General features: G+C 37.8%; 1 protein-coding gene across 1 annotated transcript; it reads right to left on the reverse strand.

Annotated features, from left to right (window-relative positions):
* Positions 1-546: 546 nt before the first annotated feature.
* On the reverse strand, positions 547-21,951 carry LOC128662193 (small EDRK-rich factor 2). The gene is made up of 3 exons (XM_053716015.1): positions 21,797-21,951; positions 7,106-7,208; positions 547-1,018 (listed from the first exon to the last, which is right to left on the reverse strand). The coding sequence occupies exons 1-3, from the start codon at positions 21,801-21,803 to the stop codon at positions 958-960; spliced, it is 171 nt and encodes a 56-aa protein (XP_053571990.1). The 5' UTR covers positions 21,804-21,951; the 3' UTR covers positions 547-957.
* Between the last annotated feature and the right edge of the window lie 434 nt (positions 21,952-22,385).

A 22,385-nucleotide genomic window follows, 5' to 3' on the forward strand; every position in this document is an offset into this window, starting at 1 on the left:
CAATGTTAGCTTTCTTTCAGCCAATTACAGAATCCCCAAACAAGTTTAAATCAGATTAAAAAAAAATGTTTTTTTGCAAAAAGCTCACTTGCACATAAGTTGCGAACCAACTGGCATTCTAGATTGTGCACAATGTACATTGTAGTAAAATGATGAGTAAGCAACCTTCAACAAGTGCCTTCCTTTTTATGGCCTTCTCTTTAGAACAGGAGAAATGGGGGGGGGGATCTTAATATATTTTTGCAGTGTTTTAGTCAAGTCAATATAAAGCTTTTGTAGTGTCTGGGTGGAGAGACATCTCAGAAAACCTTGGGGGGCTTTTTTTTTTTAGCATTATAGTGCAATGTAGGTGCCTCCCCTTCACATCCGGAAAACAGCATATAGCAAGATGAACAGCTATAAAGATAAAATTTGCTGTTCAATGATTCTTTGAGGGACCTCGCAGTACTGACAAGAAATTTAAGATCATCTCTCCAGAACAGAGAGCTGTAGATCCCATCGAGCCCTGAAAAAGAAGCTTTATAGTAACAAACTGAAAAAGTACAATTCACAGAAAAAGTTACTTTAATATTCACCGGGATTCACCGTGAATACAAAAAGACAGGTTACTTCCATTTGATAAAGGACCTAACACCATCTAGTTTGTCCTTAGAATGTGTATTTGCAAGAGCTGAATTAACCAAAGATAGATCAGCATGCAGAAAAAATAAGTCATGGGAAAAAAAAATGCAAGTGAAAGAACTCCTTAGTAGTAGGATAAAGTGGTATATTTATATTATGTACATGAGGCAGAATTCAACTATACTACTTGTTAATTAACTGAAAGAAGAAGAAAAATCTGGAAACAACTCAAAGCAAAGACTTTGCAGCTGGGTAAACACCATTTGTTCAGATATTGGGAGGGAGTGATGCCTTCTAGTCATCTTTTTGCCTTTAGTCGTATGATATTCCACATCGCTATTTTGGTTCTTTTTTCTCACTCGCCTTCTTTTGTTTCTCCTGCATTATCTGAGCATCTCTGCAAGAAAAGAACAGAAATGTTACATAAAACAACCGTTTACAAGAAAGTGAAAAAACTACTAATTATTATTATATGTGTTCCAGTCTGAAGAGAGGCAAACAGTTAGTGCAATTTCACTTGAAAGTTCCTGAGATTAAAAAAGAATGCAAACACTAAAATTGTGAAGTGAAATAATAGGTTTTTGTGATTAACAGGGGTCAGTTTTCATTAAATACTAAGGGCTTAATTTATCAAGTTCTTCTCTCCCGGTTGACTGCAGGATCGCACAAGTGGGGTGGGGTTGCATATTAGCAAACAGGAGCGATTGTGTGCAATGGTAAATGCGGACAGCAATCAAGCTGGGCAGACAGGTGCGAATATGTACACTCCTGTCTGCCACGGGATGATATATGGAGCCCTAAATGTGGCGAAAAAAGAAAAATATAAAGAATTTGACAGAGGGTAGAACTTTGAACACAATTTAATAAGAAGCATTATTTACATAGATCCGTGTCAAAACATTACAAGAATGTACTGCTGCAAATGCAAACTACAAAAACAATATCAATTTTGCCACATGTAGTAATAACTTTGTGATTTGTTTTAATTTGCTGTAATTTACTTTTAAGAGTGGACTTATCCTAGTTATAAGATAATTTTATTTTGGTAAATGAGCTGCAGTGGTTTTCAGTTAAAAACTCCCATCAGGTTAAAGGGACACTGTACCCAAATTTTTTCTTTCGTAATTCAGATTGAGCGTGACATTTTAAGCAACTTTCTAATTTACTCCTTTTATAACATTTTCTTCATTCTCTTGGTATCTTTATTTTAAATGCAAAAATGTAAGTTTAGATGCTGGCCCATTTTTGGTGAACAACCTGGGTTGTCCTTGCTGATTGGTGGATAAATTCATTCACCAATAAAAAAGTGCTGTCCAGAGTACTGAACCCAAAATAAGCTTAGATGCCGTCTTTTTCAAATAAAGATAGCAAGAGAACGAAGAAAAATTGATAATAGGAGTAAATTAGAAAGTTGCTTAAAATTGCATGTTCTTTCTGAATTACAAAAGAAAATTTTTGGGTACAGTGTCCCTTTAACAGAAAGCCATTTAGTATTTATTATTAGACTTAACAGTCCCCCCCCCCCCCCATATCTACTGAAAAAGCAAAGAATGGACAAAAAAGTAATACCAGAGTTTATTCAAATGTACACGGGTCAGAAACTTTCTTGTGCAAACTACTTTTAAAACAGAAAATAGAATGTTTAACCCTTTGGTTGCTAAGCTGTTTTTGAGCTTTTTGTTGCAGTTCCAATTTAAAACACTTTTAGAAGTAAAGTTTGTGTGAATAAACTATACAAACTATATTTTGTTTTTTTCAGCAGACCTAGCAGATTCTAAATATACCATTATACTGTGTATGTCTCAACAGGTTTTAAAAATAAAGCATAAAATACGAAGAGTATTTTTTTTACTCCACACAATAAAAATTAGTTTGTAATTTTATTTTTCTAAACTATCATCAAAATCTGTTTTGCTAAATATTTGCAGTAGGTAACCTGTCTAAAAGCAGCAGAAATTGAGAACATTTCACTGTGTTTTTCTACTGTTTTATTGCCGATGTGTCAATTTGATAGACCTTAAAGGGACAGTACACTGTAAAATTGCTTTTCCATTAATGTATTTTAAATAAATTGTTATACCAACTGCAGAGTATAAAATATTTGAGAAATTGCATTTTCATGCTTATTTGTGTATATGAAGTAGCTGATTTTGTGCTTTGAAACCACAGCTTATTACAATGGGTTGTGATATCAGATCTCATTATGTTATAACTTTGTGTACACAGACTTGCTTCCTTATCTTTTATTTGGCTGGAACACCAAAGCTCAATACATTGAGAGAACAAAGGATAATTATCATTGTATTACTTAAAGGGACACTGAACTCAATTTTTTTCTTTTGTGATTCAGGTAGAGCATGCAATTCTAAGCAACTTTCTAATTTACTCCTATTATCATTTTTTCTTCGCTCTCTTGCTATCTTTATTTAAAAAAGAAGGCATCTAAGCTTTTTTCTTGGTTCAGACTCTGGGCAGCACTTTTTTATTGGTGGATGAATTTATCCACCAATCAGCAAGGACAACCCAGGTTGTGCACCAAAAAATGGGCCGGCATCTAAATTTACATTCTTGCATTTCAAATAAAGATACCAAGAGAATAAAGAAAATTTGATAATAGGAGTAAATTAGAAAGTTGCTTAAAATGTCATGCTCTATCTGAATCATGAAAGAAAAAATTTGGGTTCAGTGTCCCTTTAACTATCCTGCATCCCACAGAGTGTAACTTCTGCTAGCTGTGTTTACTTAGGCTTGTAAATAGCATATACTCCAGTATCGGTGGCTATACCACAGGCTAAATCAGCTATTTCAAATGCTGAAATAGTAGTAAAGGAGCTACTTGTAACCAATTTAATAGCAGGTAAAAAGGATCATTGGGAATAATTTAAAGGGGATACAATTTTTGGGTGAACTGTACCTTTAGCAAAAAAGCATCTTTAAATTTAATGTATTGCTGCCAGCAATTAAACAGTTTCAGCTGCCTGGGAAACATGTATTTCGAACACAAAAGTGCGTAAAAATTTACGGAATATGGTGCTTTGGTTAGAAAATATTTTTTTCTAAGTGACATGTTCAGCTATTTCTTCCGCACTCAAATTTTGCGCTATATAATATTATATATATATATATATATATATATATATATATATATATATATATATATATATACAGGGAGTGCAGAATTATTAGGCAAGTTGTATTTTTGAGGATTAATTTTATTATTGAACAACAACCATGTTCTCAATGAACCAAAAAAACTCATTAATATCAAAGCTGAATAGTTTTGGAAGTAGTTTTTAGTTTGTTTTTAGTTACAGCTATTTTAGGGGGATATCTGTGTGTGCAGGTGACTATTACTGTGCATAATTATTAGGCAACTTAACAAAAAACAAATATATACCCATTTCAATTATTTATTTTTACCAGTGAAACCAATATAACATCTCAACATTCACAAATATACATTTCTGACATTCAAAAACAAAACAAAAACAAATCAGTGACCAATATAGCCACCTTTCTTTGCAAGGACACTCAAAAGCCTGCCATCCATGGATTCTGTCAGTGTTTTGATCTGTTCACCATCAACATTGCGTGCAGCAGCAACCACAGCCTCCCAGACACTGTTCAGAGAGGTGTACTGTTTTCCCTCCTTGTAAATCTCACATTTGATGATGGACCACAGGTTCTCAATGGGGTTCAGATCAGGTGAACAAGGAGGCCATGTCATTAGATTTTCTTCTTTTATACCCTTTCTTGCCAGCCACGCTGTGGAGTACTTGGACGCGTGTGATGGAGCATTGTCCTGCATGAAAATCATGTTTTTCTTGAAGGATGCAGACTTCTTCCTGTACCACTGCTTGAAGAAGGTGTTTTCCAGAAACTGGCAGTAGGACTGGGAGTTGAGCTCGACTCCATCCTCAACCCGAAAAGGCCCCACAAGCTCATCTTTGATGATACCAGCCCAAACCAATACTCCACCTCCACCTTGCTGGCGTCTGAGTCGGACTGGAGCTCTCTGCCCTTTACCAATCCAGCCACAGGCCCATCCATCTGGCCCATCAAGACTCACTCTCATTTCATCAGTCCATAAAACCTTAGAAAAATCAGTCTTGAGATATTTCTTGGCCCAGTCTTGACGTTTCAGCTTGTGTGTCTTGTTCAGTGGTGGTCGTCTTTCAGCCTTTCTTACCTTGGCCATGTCTCTGAGTATTGGACACCTTGTGCTTTTGGGCACTCCAGTGATGTTGCAGCTCTGAAATATGGCCAAACTAATGGCAAGTGGCATCTTGGCAGCTGCACGCTTGACTTTTCTCAGTTCATGGGCAGTTATTTTGCGCCTTGGTTTTTCCACACGCTTCTTGCGACCCTGTTGACTATTTTGAATGAAACGCTTGATTGTTCGATGATCACGCTTCAGAAGCTTTGCAATTTTAAGAGTGCTGCATCCCTCTGCAAGATATCTCACTATTTTTGACTTTTCTGAGCCTGTCAAGTCCTTCTTTTGACCCATTTTGCCAAAGGAAAGGAAGTTGCCTAATAATTATGCACACCTGATATAGGGTGTTGATGTCATTAGACCACACCCCTTCTCATTACAGAGATGCACATCACCTAATATGCTTAATTGGTAGTAGGCTTTCGAGCCTATACAGCTTGGAGTAAGACAACATGCATAAAGAGGATGATGTGGTCAAAATACTCATTTGCCTAATAATTCTGCACTCCCTGTATATATATATATATATATATATATATATATATATATATATATATATACATACACACACACACACACACACAAACATACATATACACACACACATACATACATACACACACACGTAGCCCCTTATTTGAGGCGCCATGGGGTGCACTTTCCAAAAATGTGCATCAGGGACAAAGCCGCTATCAGAATCTTCTCTAGCAGATCTAGCGTCATCCAAGAAGGAAACAAAGTCGGAGTTCATACGGAACTCGGCTGCTTCCTCGTCACTCAGGCGCTCAGCCATAAGTGTCTTTACAAAGCGAATAGATATTTTGAAAGAAATTATGCTGCTAGAAAAGATATAATTTTGCAAGTGTTTGCAAAAGCATTTATAGCAATGTTATACATAGTTGCAGACACTATTGCCATAGACTGCTAAAGGAATGTTCATGCTCCAAGCTTACCTAGGTCTACTCTTCAACAAAGTATACCAAGAGAATAAACCAAATTTGATAAGACATAAAATTGGAACAATGTTTAAAATTGCATGTTCTATCTGAATCATGAACATTTCATTCTGACTTTACTATCATTTTAGCAGCTGCCTGATTGATAAGTCAGTATGTAAGGACACCTACTGTACTATAGGAGTAAAAGTGTGTCTCAGCTAATATGCTATTTTAGGCCTGTTGAATACATGTGTATATTACTATGCATTGTTTGATTACTAGAGTATTAGTGTGCCCTATAAAACATATGCAAATAAAGCATATGCAGTGTGCTAAAGAGGAATACAACAGAGCAAAATAAATATTTTCAAATATAACAATAAAATCCAAACCCGAGTGTCGTCTTTTAGTAATGGATATGCTGAAAACTTAGCCTGATATACCGTATTGTTCCGCATATAGGCCGCACTTTTTTCCCTTGATTTGTAGCTTTAAATGTGCAGTGCGGCCTATATGCGGGGTGCGGCCTATAATCGGGTGCTTATCGGCAAATTTGTACTTGTGCAGTACAGCCGAACTTCCGGTGCACCCTGTGGCCTTATGGGGATTGTAGTCCGCTGGAGTTGGATAGTTTTGCAACATTTTGCAAAGGTAATTGGTTTGGATAATGAGCAGGACGCTCATATGCAGGAGCCGCCACTGTGAAGGTGTGTAATGATGAATAATGCGGTGTAATACTGTGCTGAGCACAGTGTAATTTGGAGCTTGGGCTTATGAGGGAGGAAGTGAGTGGAGCACACAATGTCCCATATGAGTCCGTTTTGCTACTGATATTGTCAGGTAAGAAAGTGCTTTTATCCCCATCACATCGTACCTGCTAAAAATGTACCAGTACATACAAAATTATTTAATATGTTAAAATAAAAAAAGGAAAGATGCTGTACTCCTTAGTACTGGTAATTTCAAATGTGAAAAAAGCCTTTATTCAGCCATTACAGCTTTAATGGCTGAATAAAGTTTTTTTTGACATTTGAAATTACTGAGGAGTGCAGTATCTTTCCTTGTTTTTCTTTTTTCTATACACTTGGGGAAGTTTAAAAGTATCCCCTGGGAGCTGACACCCTGCATTGGGACTCATTGCTTGCACATTTTGTGCGTTTTCTTTAAAATTTTTATTTCTTCAAAATGGCACCCAAACTTTAGGGGTGCGGCCTATAATCAGATGCGGCCTATATGCGGCACAATACGGGTATATAGGTTATAATCATCTACAAGTGTATCCAGATGCTCAGGTCATGAGTGTTTACAGATCTAAAACAAACATTTATACCTCTCCTTGCGAGCAGCTGCAGACAAGCCATCTTCCTGCTTTTTTTGCTTCTCCTGATTCTTCTTCATATTCTTTGCCCGGGCAAGTTCTCGCTGGTTCCCACCTGCAAAGAGACCAATGATTGAGCACCAATACCAGCAAACATTCTTTATCATACTACGTACACAAAACAAGCGCAGTGGATCAATAAAGATTATGCTTTAAACTCTGTGCTCCACGGAATGGGTAGATTATACTGCAACTGGATATATTGTGCATGTAAACACTAAAGATTAACACGCTATTCCAGCAGCGTACCCCATATTTATCATATCAGAATTATGCTGCTTCAGATACATTATAGTCCACATATTATCTATCATGAAATAATTCATTAGCTTTTAGCGACGCTGAATATCATCATTGCTCACAGGTTTAATGTTTTGGAAAATGAATTCCACTAATACATTCAAAACATAGGTTTCTGCAATGTTTTTATCTAGAAGATATCACAGATGCTTGGTTTTGCAGTTCTCAAAGCTATAAATTTGTGTCTGCAGAGATTAAGATTACCCAAACATTATGAACAAACAAGAAAAAGAAGTTCTCTCTCAATCTCTATCCCTCTCCATAAATCAATTAGCATCTCTCTCTAAATATACTTACAATTATTCATATAGAATTATTGAATAGAAAATTAGTCTTGATACATACACAAAAAAATATATGCTTGGCTGATCAATTTCTCTCTTTCCAGATATGAAGAGACCACAATGTCATTCAATTACTAGTGGGAATATCACTCCTGGCCAGCAGGAGGAGCCAAAGAGCACCACAGCAAAGCTGTTAAGTGTCACTCCCCTACCCATAATCCCCAGTCATTCGACCGAAGGGAAATGGAAAAGGAATAACAAAAGGTGTAGAGGTGTCTAAGGTTTAGTAAAAAATAACTGTCTTAATAAAGGGTGGGGCCGTGGACTCTCCATATCCGGAAAGAAATTTATCAGGTGAACATAAAATTTTGTTTTCTTTCCTAAGATATGGAGAGTCCACAACGTCATTCAATTACTAGTGGGAACCAATACCCAAGCTAGAGGACACAGAATGAACAGGGAGGGAGAACAAGAAAGGCAGACCTAAACAGAAGGCACCACCGCTTGAACATTTCTCCCAAAAGAGGCCTCAGCCGAGGCAAAATAATCAAATTTTGAGAGAGGACCAAGTTGCAGCCTTGCAAATCTGTTCCACAGAAGCTTCATTTTTGAAAGCCCAAGAAGAGGAGACAGCACTAGTGGAATGAGCTGTAATTCTCTCAGGAGGCTGCTGTCCAGCAGTCTCATAAGCAAATCATACTTCTCAACCAAAGGGAAAGAGAAGTAGAAGTAGGCTTCTGACCTTTATGCTTTCCTGAAAAACAAACAGGGCAGAAGACTGGCGAAAATCCTTAGTCGCCTGTAGGTAGAATTTTAGAGCATGCACAACATCCAAGTTGTGCAACAGACGTTCTTTATGAGAAGGACTGGGACAGAGAGAAGGAACAAAAATTTCCTGATTAATATTTCTATCCAAAATCACTTTAGGAAGAAACCCCAATTTAGTACGAAGAACCGCCTTATCCGCATGAAAGATAAGGTAAGGCGAATCACACTGCAAAGCTGAGAGTTCCGAAACTCCGAGCAGAAGAGATAGCAATAAGAAACAAAACCTTCCAAGATAGCAACTTAAGATCTATGGAATGCATTTGCTCAAACGGAGCCTGCTGCAAAACTTTAAGAACAAGATTAAGGCTCCAAGGAGGAGCAACAGGTTTAAACACAGGCCTGATTCTGACCAGGGCCTGACAAAAAGATTGAACATCTGGCACATCCGCCAGACGCTTGTATAACAAAATAGTCAATTCTCTAAAAGGTCAGATTTCTGCATAGACAACCCTTTCTCCAGACCTTCCTGGAGAAAAGACAAAATTCTAGGAGTTCTGACCCTACTCCAAGAGTAGCCCTTAGATTCACACCAATAAAGATATTTACAAAATTTTTCGAGTAACAGGCTTGCAAGCCTGGGTCATGGGCTCAATGACCAACTCAGAAAATCCACAGAACTAAGCCTTCATTCTCCAAGCAGTCAGCTTCAGAAAAACAAGATTTGGATGGAGGAATGAATGGACCCCGAGTTAGAAGGTCCTTCCTCAGAGGCAACCTCCAAGGCGGCCGAGATGACATTTTCACTAGGCCTGCATACCAGATCCTGCAAGGCCATGCAGGAGCTTAGAATTACTGATGCTCTCTCTTATTTGATATGAGCAATGACTCGTGGAAGGAGTCCACAAGGAGGAAACAGGTATGCTAGACCGAAATCCCAAGGAACCGACAGAGCATCTATCAAGGTGTTCAAGCTTAAATCTGAAGTTTACTTATTCAGTATAACATGAAGGAACAATACTGTCCGTATCTGAGATTTCACCCTCAGGGGCTACCGACGTATCCTCCTCACCAGACTTATGAGGGAGGGCAACCTGCGTAGCAGTAGGCGGAACAGAAACCTTACTATCTGAATGTAATTTTCCTCTTGCGTTTTCCCAGCATAGGAAAAGCAGACAATGCCGCAGAAGATACCTGTGCAGCAAAATCTGCAGGCAAATAAATAAACTCCTCCAGAAGGCTGAGAGGAACTGCAGGGCACTGTATGTGACACCATAGAGGCTTGGGACGTTTGAGGAGAAAGCTGTGGCATTGCCTGAACAGCATCATCCTGAGAGACATTGGGCTCAAAGGGCAACAATTTAGGTTTAAATTGAAGTGTTCTAGCTAAGCATGCAGCACAGAAATGCATAGGCAAAACAATTTGTGCCTCAAGGCATAACAAGCATTTGTCAAAAGACACAGAGTCTTGGTCCATGTCCATAATACTAAATAAAACTCCTCAAATTGTAGACATTTTTAAAATACACTGTCACTGTAAGAATTTATAATACCACAGCCGCTTAACGGCTGTGGTGCCCTACCGTAACACATACACAATTTGGCTGCCTGAAGTCCCTAAAACAATCATAGAGTAGATCGACACTGAACAGACTGAAATTTAATGACGCTGCTCCGCTTCGTGAATATCCGACAGCAGAGAGAAGTCACATGACCGACAGAGAGAAAACTATGCAGCAAGTAAAAGGCACGCGTTTCCCTCTGCCTACAACACCGGAGCTTAATTTACACAAACGCTCAAGCTGTCTGTCAGTTAGTCTGTTCTAGCTAAGCAAGCACAGAAAACCAACTGCCAAATTTTAAGTTTATATATAAATCCCTGTATAAAACATAAGCCACACACATAATAAAGTATTTCAACAAAATTTGTCCAAAGAGGAAAAATGTCCCAATAAAGGGAAGATTAACCCCTAGTCTCAACATACATCATGTCCCCATATACTGCATATAACATATTCTTCTGAAGTGCAAGTCTCCAAGACCTAGAAGACAAAAGCACTTACTTGCAGTCTAGCTGTCCGGCAGGAAGACAGCTCACAAGGCGTGAAAAGGACACATACTCCTTACAGAGACCTGTAGAAAAAGAAAGAATAGAGTAACCAACTCTGGCTTTCTGTACCATGGGCAGCAATGTGTTAGGAATTTGTGAGGTAGTCCTTGCTTTGTTTCCTAACTGCTTAAAAGCCACCACTACTCTACTGAAGAGATTGACGAGGACTCAGCTAAACCCAAATCTTTGCTTGCAGGGAAAAGTACTCGAAAAAGGAATTAATTTCTTCAGACACCAAACCTTGCCTCCTCCATTGACAGAGGCAAAGAGAATGACTGGGGATTATAGGTAGGGGAGTGACACTTAACAGCTTAGCTGTGGTGCTCTTTGCCTCCTCCTGCTGGCCAGGAGTGATATTCCCACTAGTAATTGAATGACGTTGTGGACTCTCGATATCTTAGGATAGAAAAACACATATATACTCACACACATACAGTATACAACAGAAGTGAGTACACATAGTGCAGAATTATATAACATTATATTAGCATCAGCTTTATGCAATCTAATATTGCCTGAATTTTTATTAAAAAATACTTTTTTCAGACCCGCTCTCTGTGCTCTTCTGAGCGGGTCTGTTTTTATCACAGAGCGCATCTGGCCAGCTGTCTAGTCACAGCCCGGCTGCGCCATTAGACTCGCTCCTGCTCTGTCTGACAGCGGGAGCAAGCTGCACTGAGTGTAATGGCGCGGTCGGGACGGGCTGTGACTAGACAGCTGGCCATGATGCGCTTTGTGATAAAAACAGACCCGCTCAGAAGAGCACAGAGAGCGGGTCTGAAAAACAGACTTTTTTAATAAAAATTCACAGGCAATATTAGATTGCATAAAGCTGATGCTAATATAATGTTATATAATTCTGCACTATGTGCAGAATTATACAACATTATTTTATAGGTTTACTGGCCCTTTAAATATCAAATGATTTCAAATTATATCACCTTACAGTAACTGCATTACTAGGGTATTTGCTCTTATGTCAAAATAAAAAGCCTATTCTTATAAATAAAAAGCTAATTCTCATACATTTTATACTCTGCAGTTGGTAAAAAAACAATTAAAAAAAAAAACAAAATAAAAAAACAAGTAATCCACAGGCATTCATTGTACCATCTATAAATGTCATTTCCCCAACACCTTTTGCATTCATGCAGCCCCATAGTATCACACTCCCACCTCTGTGCTTCACTGTTGGGACTATGTATTCACTGTGGAAGTCCTGACCAGGTTCACTCTAAACATGCTGGACCCCCATCTGAGCCAAAAAAAATGTTTTTATCTTGTTCTCATCTGACCAAACAATGTGCTCCAAATAGACTTCTTTTCATATGCTCTTTAGCAAAGTTTAATCTTGCAGTTTTGTGCTGAAGAGCAAGCAAGGGTTTTTTCTTGGACACCATCCATAGAGGCAGACGTTAACGTCCTTTGCACTATATGAGCTGTCACAGAAACTGATTTCCATTGATAACCCCTGAGCCAAGTATGAGGCACTTGGTTGTCTGTTTTTCAGAGCTAGATTGTGCACGTAGCTGAAGCGCACTGTCCGTGGCATCATTTTAGGACGACGGCCACTGTCGCTCTGACTAATGGTACTATGGCTTGCTCTATACCTCCCGAGTACCGCTGCAACAGTGTTTCAACTTTTTCTTAGTTAGTTACAGAATTCCTATATCATTTTCGATTTACTCACAATCAGATTTTTCAATTCCTCTGGCAAAAGTATTTTACATGTGGAGACAGACATGCAGACAAAGCCCATAGGTCCAAAACTGAGAAAAGTTCTAGTGTTTACAGGTCATTTTAAAACCATGTCCATGCAATTAAATTAATTAGAAAATAACAGATTTACTACACACACACACACGTAAAAATCCCCAAATCCAAAACTATTCTGAAATCAAAACTATTGTAAAACCAGACTTCTCCTAAACAGACACTATTCACCCTGTCCTCCAATTGGTCTGGAGTAAAGTGATGGGTGGAGGGGACAACACCGTCAACCCCATTACTCTGCTGTAACCCTGCGCAGTGTACACTGGCACTGTATGTTTGCCAAAGGCCATAAAGCACACTGAAACAGCATGGCTTGTGAACTATAGTTCTGATATGTGCACGAGAACTACTATTCTCATCATGCCGTGTACAATCAACAAAGTACAAGGAGATTATCTTTGGTTTTAATACTCCGGGCATAGCTGAGCATGGGCACTTTGGCAATATGCAAACCACAGCCCAGAAATCTGAATGCAGATAATAGCAACGTTGTTTTTCTTGGACCGTTATGAGTTACACATGCTACAGGGCATGCAATATGGAACATAAATAGTGCTGCCAGGGGGCACAGTGTAATTCCTTCTACACACACTGCAGCATGTGTAAATCATAACGGCCAAGGAAAAAATTGCCAAGGAAAAGTGGCAACCTTAGTGTATGGTACAACCAGGGCTCGACAAACCCAGGAGCCTGGGAGCCACTGGCTCCTAGAATTTTACCCCTGGCTCCTAACTTTTTGGGTTATTCTCCATATATCTATATACAAATCCAACTGTCTGGCTCCTAAAAAATAAGTCTGGCTCCTAATTTTTGAACATATTCGTCAAGCACTGGGTACAACAATGTTACTAACAAATCCTACAGATAGTCAGCTTCACATGACTGTGGTCCAAATATTATACAGGTAAGGACTGGGAGAGAATAGGCCACAGTAACCAACATAATTGGTTTAAAATGTGCAGAATTTAGGGAAAGAATGGAAAGTGCATGAACACACATAGCCATTATGACTTCACTATCTGGCTAAAGCATAGTGTATGATAACACTGTCACTATGGATGAGTTGCAATTACGACATCAGACAGCAATACTACCAAATGGTTAACACTCCAGCCACTAGGTTTGCACTTGCCTTTCTATCCTACTGCTTCTTGTTAGTTACTTCACATGGACCACCATTATGTATAGCTGTCAGAACTAGCAGCAGGATTAGCACAAATTATAAAGAAAAGACTCTGTATTCAATCATCTATAGGAACTAGATAACTGTTTATATTTTTCCATTCACCGTTAAAAATGGATTTCTATCACCCTCTAACAGACAGTACATGTCCGTGGAACCTTCAAAAGCCAAAAAACACATGCTGCAAAAAGGATTTCAGCTTGCTGAAACAGACTTTCCAGGAAAAATGTGAAACTTGGTTAGAGTTTGTATCAGAGGTAGACCAGAAACTAGCTGTTGAGATTTCAAGGACCTACCAGGGTTTACAAGAACAACAAAAAACACACAAGTTATTTCAAATGGTAAAACATAGCAAACAGTTCTTGTATTCAATTATTGAGGATGGGCAGTGCATACTTGACCAAGCTCAAGTGGAAAACAGAGATACATTTCACCTGAAACTGTCCCTACTTAGAATCCAGTGGGAAGCAGTGACCATTCTTGCTCAGCAAAGGATAGAAATGATTGACCATCAGATAAGTAAAGAGCTGTATTCCAGGGAGAAAACTGAGAGGCTAAAGAATATCTTTAATGAAAAATACAAGGAGTTTTGTATGTGGCTAGCACAGATGAAGAGCAAAGTATCCCAAAATGTGAATATTTATACAGAGGAAATTATTCAAAAACTTGAAAAGGATTATCAAGATGAAATGTCCGTAGCTCTGGTAAAAAAGAATCAACTGCAACAAATAGTTGAGAGTCTGGCCAAATCCAGCAATGAATGCAAAGAATTTGAAATACATAACAAAGTTGACAAGGTAAATTACCAATGGCAGCAACTCCTGGTTCTAATAGGTGAGAGAGTCAAAGAACTGAAGATGATGTTCATGATACAACAGCTGGATAAGAACATAAGCAAATTAAGAACATGGCTGCTCAACACAGAATTTGAGCTGCCCCAGCTTATGAAGTATAAAACTAATGATACTGGAATGATAAAAAGAAAGCTAGAAAAGCAGCAAGAGCTGCAGAGAGAAATAGAGAAAAAGAGTACTGCGGTTGCACCTGTCCCGAATCTGTGTCAAGTCCTTCTACATCACTGTAAAGCGTGCGCCACCAGTACACAGAGGGACTCAATTCAAAAGGCTATGCACAACCTTGTTCATAGATGGAGAAACATCTGTGCAATGTCAGAAGAGAGGAGGCTGCAAACTAAACAGCAGCACTGTACCAGCAACTCAATTGCAGAAATGGCACCTCTGAAAGTTGATAAAGCAGTCTTTGATACGAATTTCATCCAATCAGAATGGGACAATAGTAACAAGAGCACTCAAGAACTTGAGATTTTGATTTGTCAAACATTACATTTAGATGGAGAAAATGAAAGAAGTAACTTTTATTTGTTTGATGAAGATGTAAATAACATAACTGGGGAATCTGATATGGAACCACTGATTTCTCAACTGTCTCAAGTTCAGGTCAACAGCAACCTCTATCTCCAGGAAACAGGAAGCATAAGCAGTAAAACACCTTGGTTAGATGCAAGTTCTTTGAAGGTGGTTAGGAAGTGTCGGATGAGCACAGAAACAAGGAAGGAGTGTAAGAAAATGAAAGAGATAATATTGTGTGGTATCCTTAAAGTAACTACCATAGAAATAGAATCATACAAAAAAGCAAACAAGACCCTTCCAATCAAACTGAAAGTTGTCCAAGACACCTTTCAAGCCCGCAAGCTCCTGACACAAAACAAATGTGAATCATTTAAAGAAATGCCCAACCACAAACTATTTAATGCAGATAATTTCCTTGAAGCAAGAGTGTGTGTCATTTGTAAAACACAAAGTGTGATGCTGAAGGAGATTACGCGTAATGTAGAAGAAATAGAAAAATTAATAGACATTGCAAGTAAAAAACCTGGATTGTCTTCAGAGTCATGGAGTCTTGCATGTGTCAGAAAGACACAAAGCAAACTAGAAATGCCACAGAGTATTGGAACTCTCCTACAGATTCTTCTTCAACTGCTGATTTTACTTGCCTTTCTTGTACCCCCGATTGGAGAGGACTTCGGCTGCACTCAAATAATTTTGCCTGATCCATTTGCATATATTATGGCAGCTTTATTTACTTAAACCAACAATTGCACTATAGGGAATACTTCATAAATCATTTATAAAAAGATCTTTCAAATCACACCGAAAATGATGAGTAGCCATTATTGTCCGAAGTTACTAAAACAAGCTGCCAATTCACCAGCTAGAAAGGTTAATATACTTAAGGCTTGTAAAATAAAAAATAAAAAATCTGATTAAAACTAATGTTTTCATGGAATTTGTTAAGCAAGCTAACTAACCACTGACATAGATTTAGTACAAATAAGCACTTGTGGAGGTAATAAAGAAAGTCAAACCCAATGTTAAAGGGACATGAAACCCAAAAAAATTATTTCATGATTCAGATAGAGAATACAATTTTAAAAAGCTTTCCAATTTACTTCTAATATTACATTTGCTACATTCTCTTGGTATTTATTGTTGAAGGAGCAGCAATGTTCTGCTGGTACCTGGATAAACCCATTAGGAGGACCAATGACAAGAAAAATGTGTACAGCCAGCAATCAGCAGCTAGCTCCCAGCAGTGCATTGCTGCTACTGACCCTACCTAGGTATGATTTTCAGCAAAGGATACCAAGAGAATGAGGTAAATTATATAATAGGAGTAAATTAGAAAGTTGTTTAGAATTGCATGCTCTCTCTGAATCATAAACATTTAATTTTTACCTTACTTTCCCTTTAATGGGACACAAAATTTATCCCCCCCCCCCACACACTATTCAGATAGAAGTAAATTGTTTTTTTTTTAAATTGCATGCTGTATTATCAAATTGACTTTATTCTCTTGGTATTAATTTGTTAAAATGATCCTGTGCTTACTATTCAATAAAGGACACAAAGAACAAAGTATATTTGACAACAGAAGCAAATTGGAAAGTTTTTGTTTTTTTATTGTCCACTATCTAAATCATGGTGTGTGTGGGGTAGGGGGGGATAGGGTTCCATGGCCCTTTAAAAAAAAAGTTATATTAGTGCAGGACAATAAAAAGCCTATTTATGAAATTGTGTGTTATTACACTAACACAGGGCTCTACAAATCCATGTGTCAGATTTCCCAGACTGCCTTTCCCGATATTGTCTTTATTCATTTTACCTGCTGTATAGTGCTGCAGAATCCACTGCTGCTTACAAATAAAGATAATTATAACAGGTCCTGGTGCTTGGATTTGGGAACCGTGTTCCTTACATTCTACCATATTTCCTGTAAAATTCTACCACATTTTATGGGCAGTGACTTTGGTAGTTAAAGGGACATGAAACCCAAATTTTTTCTTTCATGATTTAGAAAGAACATGCAATTTTAAACCACTTTCTAATTTACTTCAATTATCTAATTTGCTTCATTCTCTTGATATCCTTTGTTGAAAAGCATATCTAGATAGGCTTAATTGTTGGTGATTGGTGGCTGCACACAGGTGCCTCCTGTGATTGGCTCACTCATGTGCACTGCTATTTCTTTAACAAAGGATATCTAATGAATTAAGCAAATTAGATAATAGTAGTAAATTTTAATGATGTTTAAAATTGTATCCTATGTCTGAATCATGAAAGAAAAAAATTGGGTTTAATGTCCCTTTAAGGGGACAGTCTAGTCAAAATTAAACTTTAATGATTCAGCTATGGCATGCAATTTTAAACAACTTTCCAATTTACTTATTGTATCCAATTTATTTTATTGTTTGTTGAAAGCTAAACCAAGGTATGTTAATATGCTAGTTTCCAAACCTGTGAAGGCTCTTATGTCAGTGCATTTTGACAGTTGTTCACAGTTAGTGCTAGTTCATGAGTGCAATATAGATAACAGTGTGCTCACTTTGGTGGAGTTACTTATGAGACAGCACTGATTGGCTAAAACGCAAGTCTGTTGAACGAACTGGTATAAGGGAACGAACTGGTATAAGGGGGTAGTTTGCAGAGGTTTAGATACAAGGTAATCACAGAGGTAAAAAGTGTATTAATTAAACAGTGTTGGTTATGCAAACCTGGGGAATGGGCAATAAAGGGGTTATTAAAGGGCCACTGTAAGTAAATATTTTCTATGCCTGTTACTAACTAACTACCCCAAATATGCTTTTTCTCAATAGCATTTCATTAACATATCTCTACCGTATATCAGAAATCTTGTCTGCAAATTTAATTGTTTTCCAAACCCACTCCGTGGGTATCCTTTGCTCTGTACCAATCCGTTTACAATACCTAGGTTCCAAAATGGCGCTTTAAACACAAAGTTATTGGTTTAAGTATTTTGAACACTCAGTGCTGAAAATAGCAGGCAGGATAACTAGACATCATCGGCGAATAAAAGATATAACTTTTAGAACGTTATGAAACTTTGTTTTGGAGAAAATATAGGTCAGTAGGTTTTAATTAATGTTTATTAACTTTAATATGTTAGTTTTTTGGCTTAAAAATTATAACAGAAAGTAATCCTTTAATATTTTTAAACAATTACAATTCTGGAGTAGACTGTTCCTTTAAACCTACTGCATCTCCTGAAAGCAACACTTAGTAGCTACAACTACCAGCATAGCTCAAGCCCAGAGTCCATTTAAACTGGGACCAAGCCCACAGCACTAGGGTTCTGTCCCGTATACTTCTCTGCTGAACATGAAAAATAATGCAACATTACTAGCACTGTAAATAGGAGTAATACCTCCTCTACAACAGGATAACAGCATTCTACTTTCTAATATGTAGTGAATATGCCACTATTAATGCTGATCTATGGTAAATAAGTGAATGTGCTACTTAATATAATATGAATATGTCATAATGTTATTACATATTAGATTTCTACATACATTTTAATCTGCATCATCCTGATAAACAGATTTTCATGTTTAGGAATTACTCCTATGAATTCATTTTTTTTTTTTTTTTACTTTTGAGAAGTAATTGCACACCATGTGGGTGTGTTTTTATTAGAAATACTGTGATTGGTTCACAAATCTATTTAAACATGTAGGCTAATGAGGCCAGCTGCACCTTTGCAAAAGCTCTGGTGAAATTGCTGTCAGACGTGTGGGTCTGCTGAGGTATGGCTGAATAATTTGTGTACACTTTAATTTTGTTATATTTTGATTGCACTAGTATCCATCCTGAGTAAGACTAACCCTTAAACCTTTTTGTGACAATAATTGTGGTCATTTATTCTGTGAGTGTGTGTATATATATATATATATATATATATATATATATATATATATATATATATATATATATATATATATATATATATATATATATGTCCCAACAATTACCCACATTTGTGGAGCTCACCTAATCATAGTGGTAATTACTACAGGGATCTTTTTTTATTTGCAGTGTGCTACAATGTGCTTTTTAGTTGTAGGACAGTTACCCCGTTGGGACTAGTGTGTTAGTGAATTTTGATCCACTTGTATGGAACATTCATTGATATTCTCAGACACCTCAGCAGTCCTGATGAGTTTTTTGTACTATAAAAATTTAAAATGCTTTTGAATGGATACTAAACCCAAAATTTGTCTTTCATGATTCAGACAGAGCATGCAATTTAACAACTTTCTAATTTACGCCTATTAATTTTTCTGCGTTCTCTTGCTATATTTCTTCAAAAAGCAGGAATATAAAGCTTTGAAGACAGCCCATTTTAAGTTCAGAACCCTGGATAGCACTTGCTTATTGGAGACTACATTCAGCCAACCAATAAGCAAGTGTAACCCAGGTTCTGAACCAACAATGGGACGGCTCCTAAGCTTTACATTGTTGCTTTTTAAATGATAGCAAGAGAACAAAAAAGTTTTATAGGAGTAAATTAGAAAGTTGCTTAAAATTGCACGCTCTATCTTAATCAATAAAGAATTTAGTATACCTTTACTGAATACCCATTTTTTTAAAATCTGGGTGAATTAAAGGTTACTTTTTTTCCCCTCTTTTTGGTCTCATCTACATGTACAATTTGCACTGCTATTTAGCATCAACAAGTGGGTGCCTAAAAGGTTTCTTTTTTTGTATTAACTTTATATATACTACCCCCCACACACACTCTTATTTACATTGTATGAATTGGACAAATTGGGTCTCAATAGTTAGTGATATAGCACTATTTGCTGGTACTCATTACCTCTTTTTTTCTGTTCTTTAATCCATATACTTATCTGTTGAGTGTGGTCCTCATTTCTGGGAAGCCAACCCAGCTCTACAGTCCCCTGTGCAACTAAGTACTGTGGATCCTGTCTGCATGATTAAAGGGACAGTCTAGTCAAAAATAAACTTTCATGATTCAGATAGGGCATGTAATTTTAAACAACTTTCCAATTTACTTTTTAGACCTTGAAGGCCGTCTCTTATCTGAATGCATTTTTCACAACTAGAGGGCATTAGTTCATGTGTGCCACACAGATAACATTGTGCTCATACCAGTGGAGTTACCTAGGAGTCAGCACTGATTGGCTAAAATGCAAGTCTGTCAAAAGCACTGAAATAAGGGGGTAGAATGCAGAGGCTTAGATACAAGGTAATCGGAGGTAAAAAGTAACAACTGTGCTGGTTATGCAAAACTGGGGAATGGGTAATATAGGGATTATTTTTTTAAAACAATTAAAATTCTGGAGTAGACTGTCCCTTTAGGTATTATTTATAAATAACAGAAAATGTAATGCTGCATAGTATTATAAGGTCCACACCTGGCAACTTCATAATGCCTGCCAGCTGGAAACACTTTCTAGGGAGAACAATGAAAATATTACTAGGAAGGCTCAGGAGCAGGAATGCACCACGGCAGAGCTCGACAAACCCAGGGAGCCATTGGTTCCTAGAATTTTAACGCGACACTGACTCCTACAATTTTGGGCGATTTCCCGTATATGTATATACAAATACCACCGTAAATTTATCAGATTTGACAACCACTGCACAACTGGAAGCAGACTCATTAAAGCTAGTAATTTTAAGACCAGTGAACATGCACCTCTGTTTAACTCTTGCAAAGGGGGTAAACACACAGAAGTAGTACCTATTAGGACCTGCAGAACACTGCTAATCCTAATTGGTACTTCTATGTGCTTATCACCCTTGCTGGTTAACAAATTTGAGCATGTAATTCAACTATTAATGGTCTTTTAACTCCCCACAACAGGATAAAACACAGATAACCAGGACCCACAGAGAACTGCAAGTCCACAGCCGGGTTGTGCAACTTGTACTGCTGATTGGCTCGGCGACAGTTTCCACTCAGGACCAGCAAACACAGATGTGCGTCGTTAGTCTTAAATCACTAAATCCAACAAATCAGTGCATGTAATTTTTTTACAATAGCCCTTTAAAGAGGTATTAAACCCACATTTTTTCTTTCATGATTCAGATAGAGTATGTAATTTAGACAACTTTCTCATTAACTCCTATAAAATTGTTTGTTCTCTTGCTATCTTTATAAAAAATAAGCAGTAATGTAAATCTTTGGAGCCGGTCCATTTTTGGTTCAAAATCTGGGTTACGCTTGCTTATTAGTGGCTAAAAGTAGCCACCAATAAGCAAGCGCTATCCAGGGTGCTGAACCTAAAATGGGCCGGTTCCTAAGCTTTTACATTCCTGCTTTTTAAATAGATAGCAAGAGAATGAAGAAATATTGATACTAGGAGTAAATTAGACAGTTGCTTAAAATCGCATGCTCTATCTTAATCATGAAAGAAAAAAATTGGGTTTAGTATCCGTTTGAGTATATGCGAACCAGTGTGCATAATAGATTTGAAATAAAAAAAAAATTGTATTTGTAAAATTAACTAAGGGCCCGCAAAAAGAATACATCTCATACACTATGTATTAAAACAAACTCCTGACTCTGGGGATATCAAAGAATCCTTAGCAGACAACTAATTTAAAACCATTAGCTAAGGTATAACACTGCAAAAACGTTTGTACAAACTTGTGGTAACATTGAAAAGCAGGGACCGGAATGAGTACCCTCAGGTTCTATGTGATAATACGACCACCATCTAATTATACGGACGAGGCCTGATCGACGTGGCAATACAGGCCGCAGCCTCCGGCCTAAAGCGAGCTCCCAAGCCCAGACCAACAGTTAGGACCGGCTGCTCTTATAGCTTCACCTGCGTTTGTTTACAAAAAACCCGCTCCTTCACGGGTCTATTTACTTACGAGTCATCGCTCCCGTCTCCTTTCACTCGCTCCCCGACTAACACTAACTTCTCACCAGCGCAGTTAGCACGTACTGATTTGCTATTCTATAACATGTGACCCAGCAAACGAGAACCCCGGAACAATAACTACTATAGTTTCTTACGAGCACGCCACGCCTTCACGCGAGAGGCGGAGCTACGGACGGTGGTTTATCCAATGGGGTCAATAGGGTGTTGCACAATGCGTGGCATGCAACGGGTTTCTCCTTACAATAACAGTTTATCTTGGCGCGGGTGTCCGGAACTGCTGTGTGCACTCGGGGCTAGATTGTCTAATTTAAAATGTGCTGAATGACCAGCAGAGGATTTAACCCGGGAATAATAGTGCTCCGTGACGACACTTCTACTCTGTGTTTAATCGAAAGCCATACTATGACATGCTCTTGTGGCCGCAATGTACTTTTTCTGTGTTTAACCTCTTTGTGGGGTTATTAAACACACAGTAGAGCAGGGTCAATAGTTCTAAAGTAGGGCAAACATGTATAGGGACCAGATTATATAACGCTCTCTAAATCATGGCGTGTGAGATTCTGGACTAGATTACAAGT

This window comes from Bombina bombina, chromosome 6 (assembly GCF_027579735.1).
Source record: "Bombina bombina isolate aBomBom1 chromosome 6, aBomBom1.pri, whole genome shotgun sequence".
NCBI lineage: Eukaryota > Metazoa > Chordata > Amphibia > Anura > Bombinatoridae > Bombina > Bombina bombina.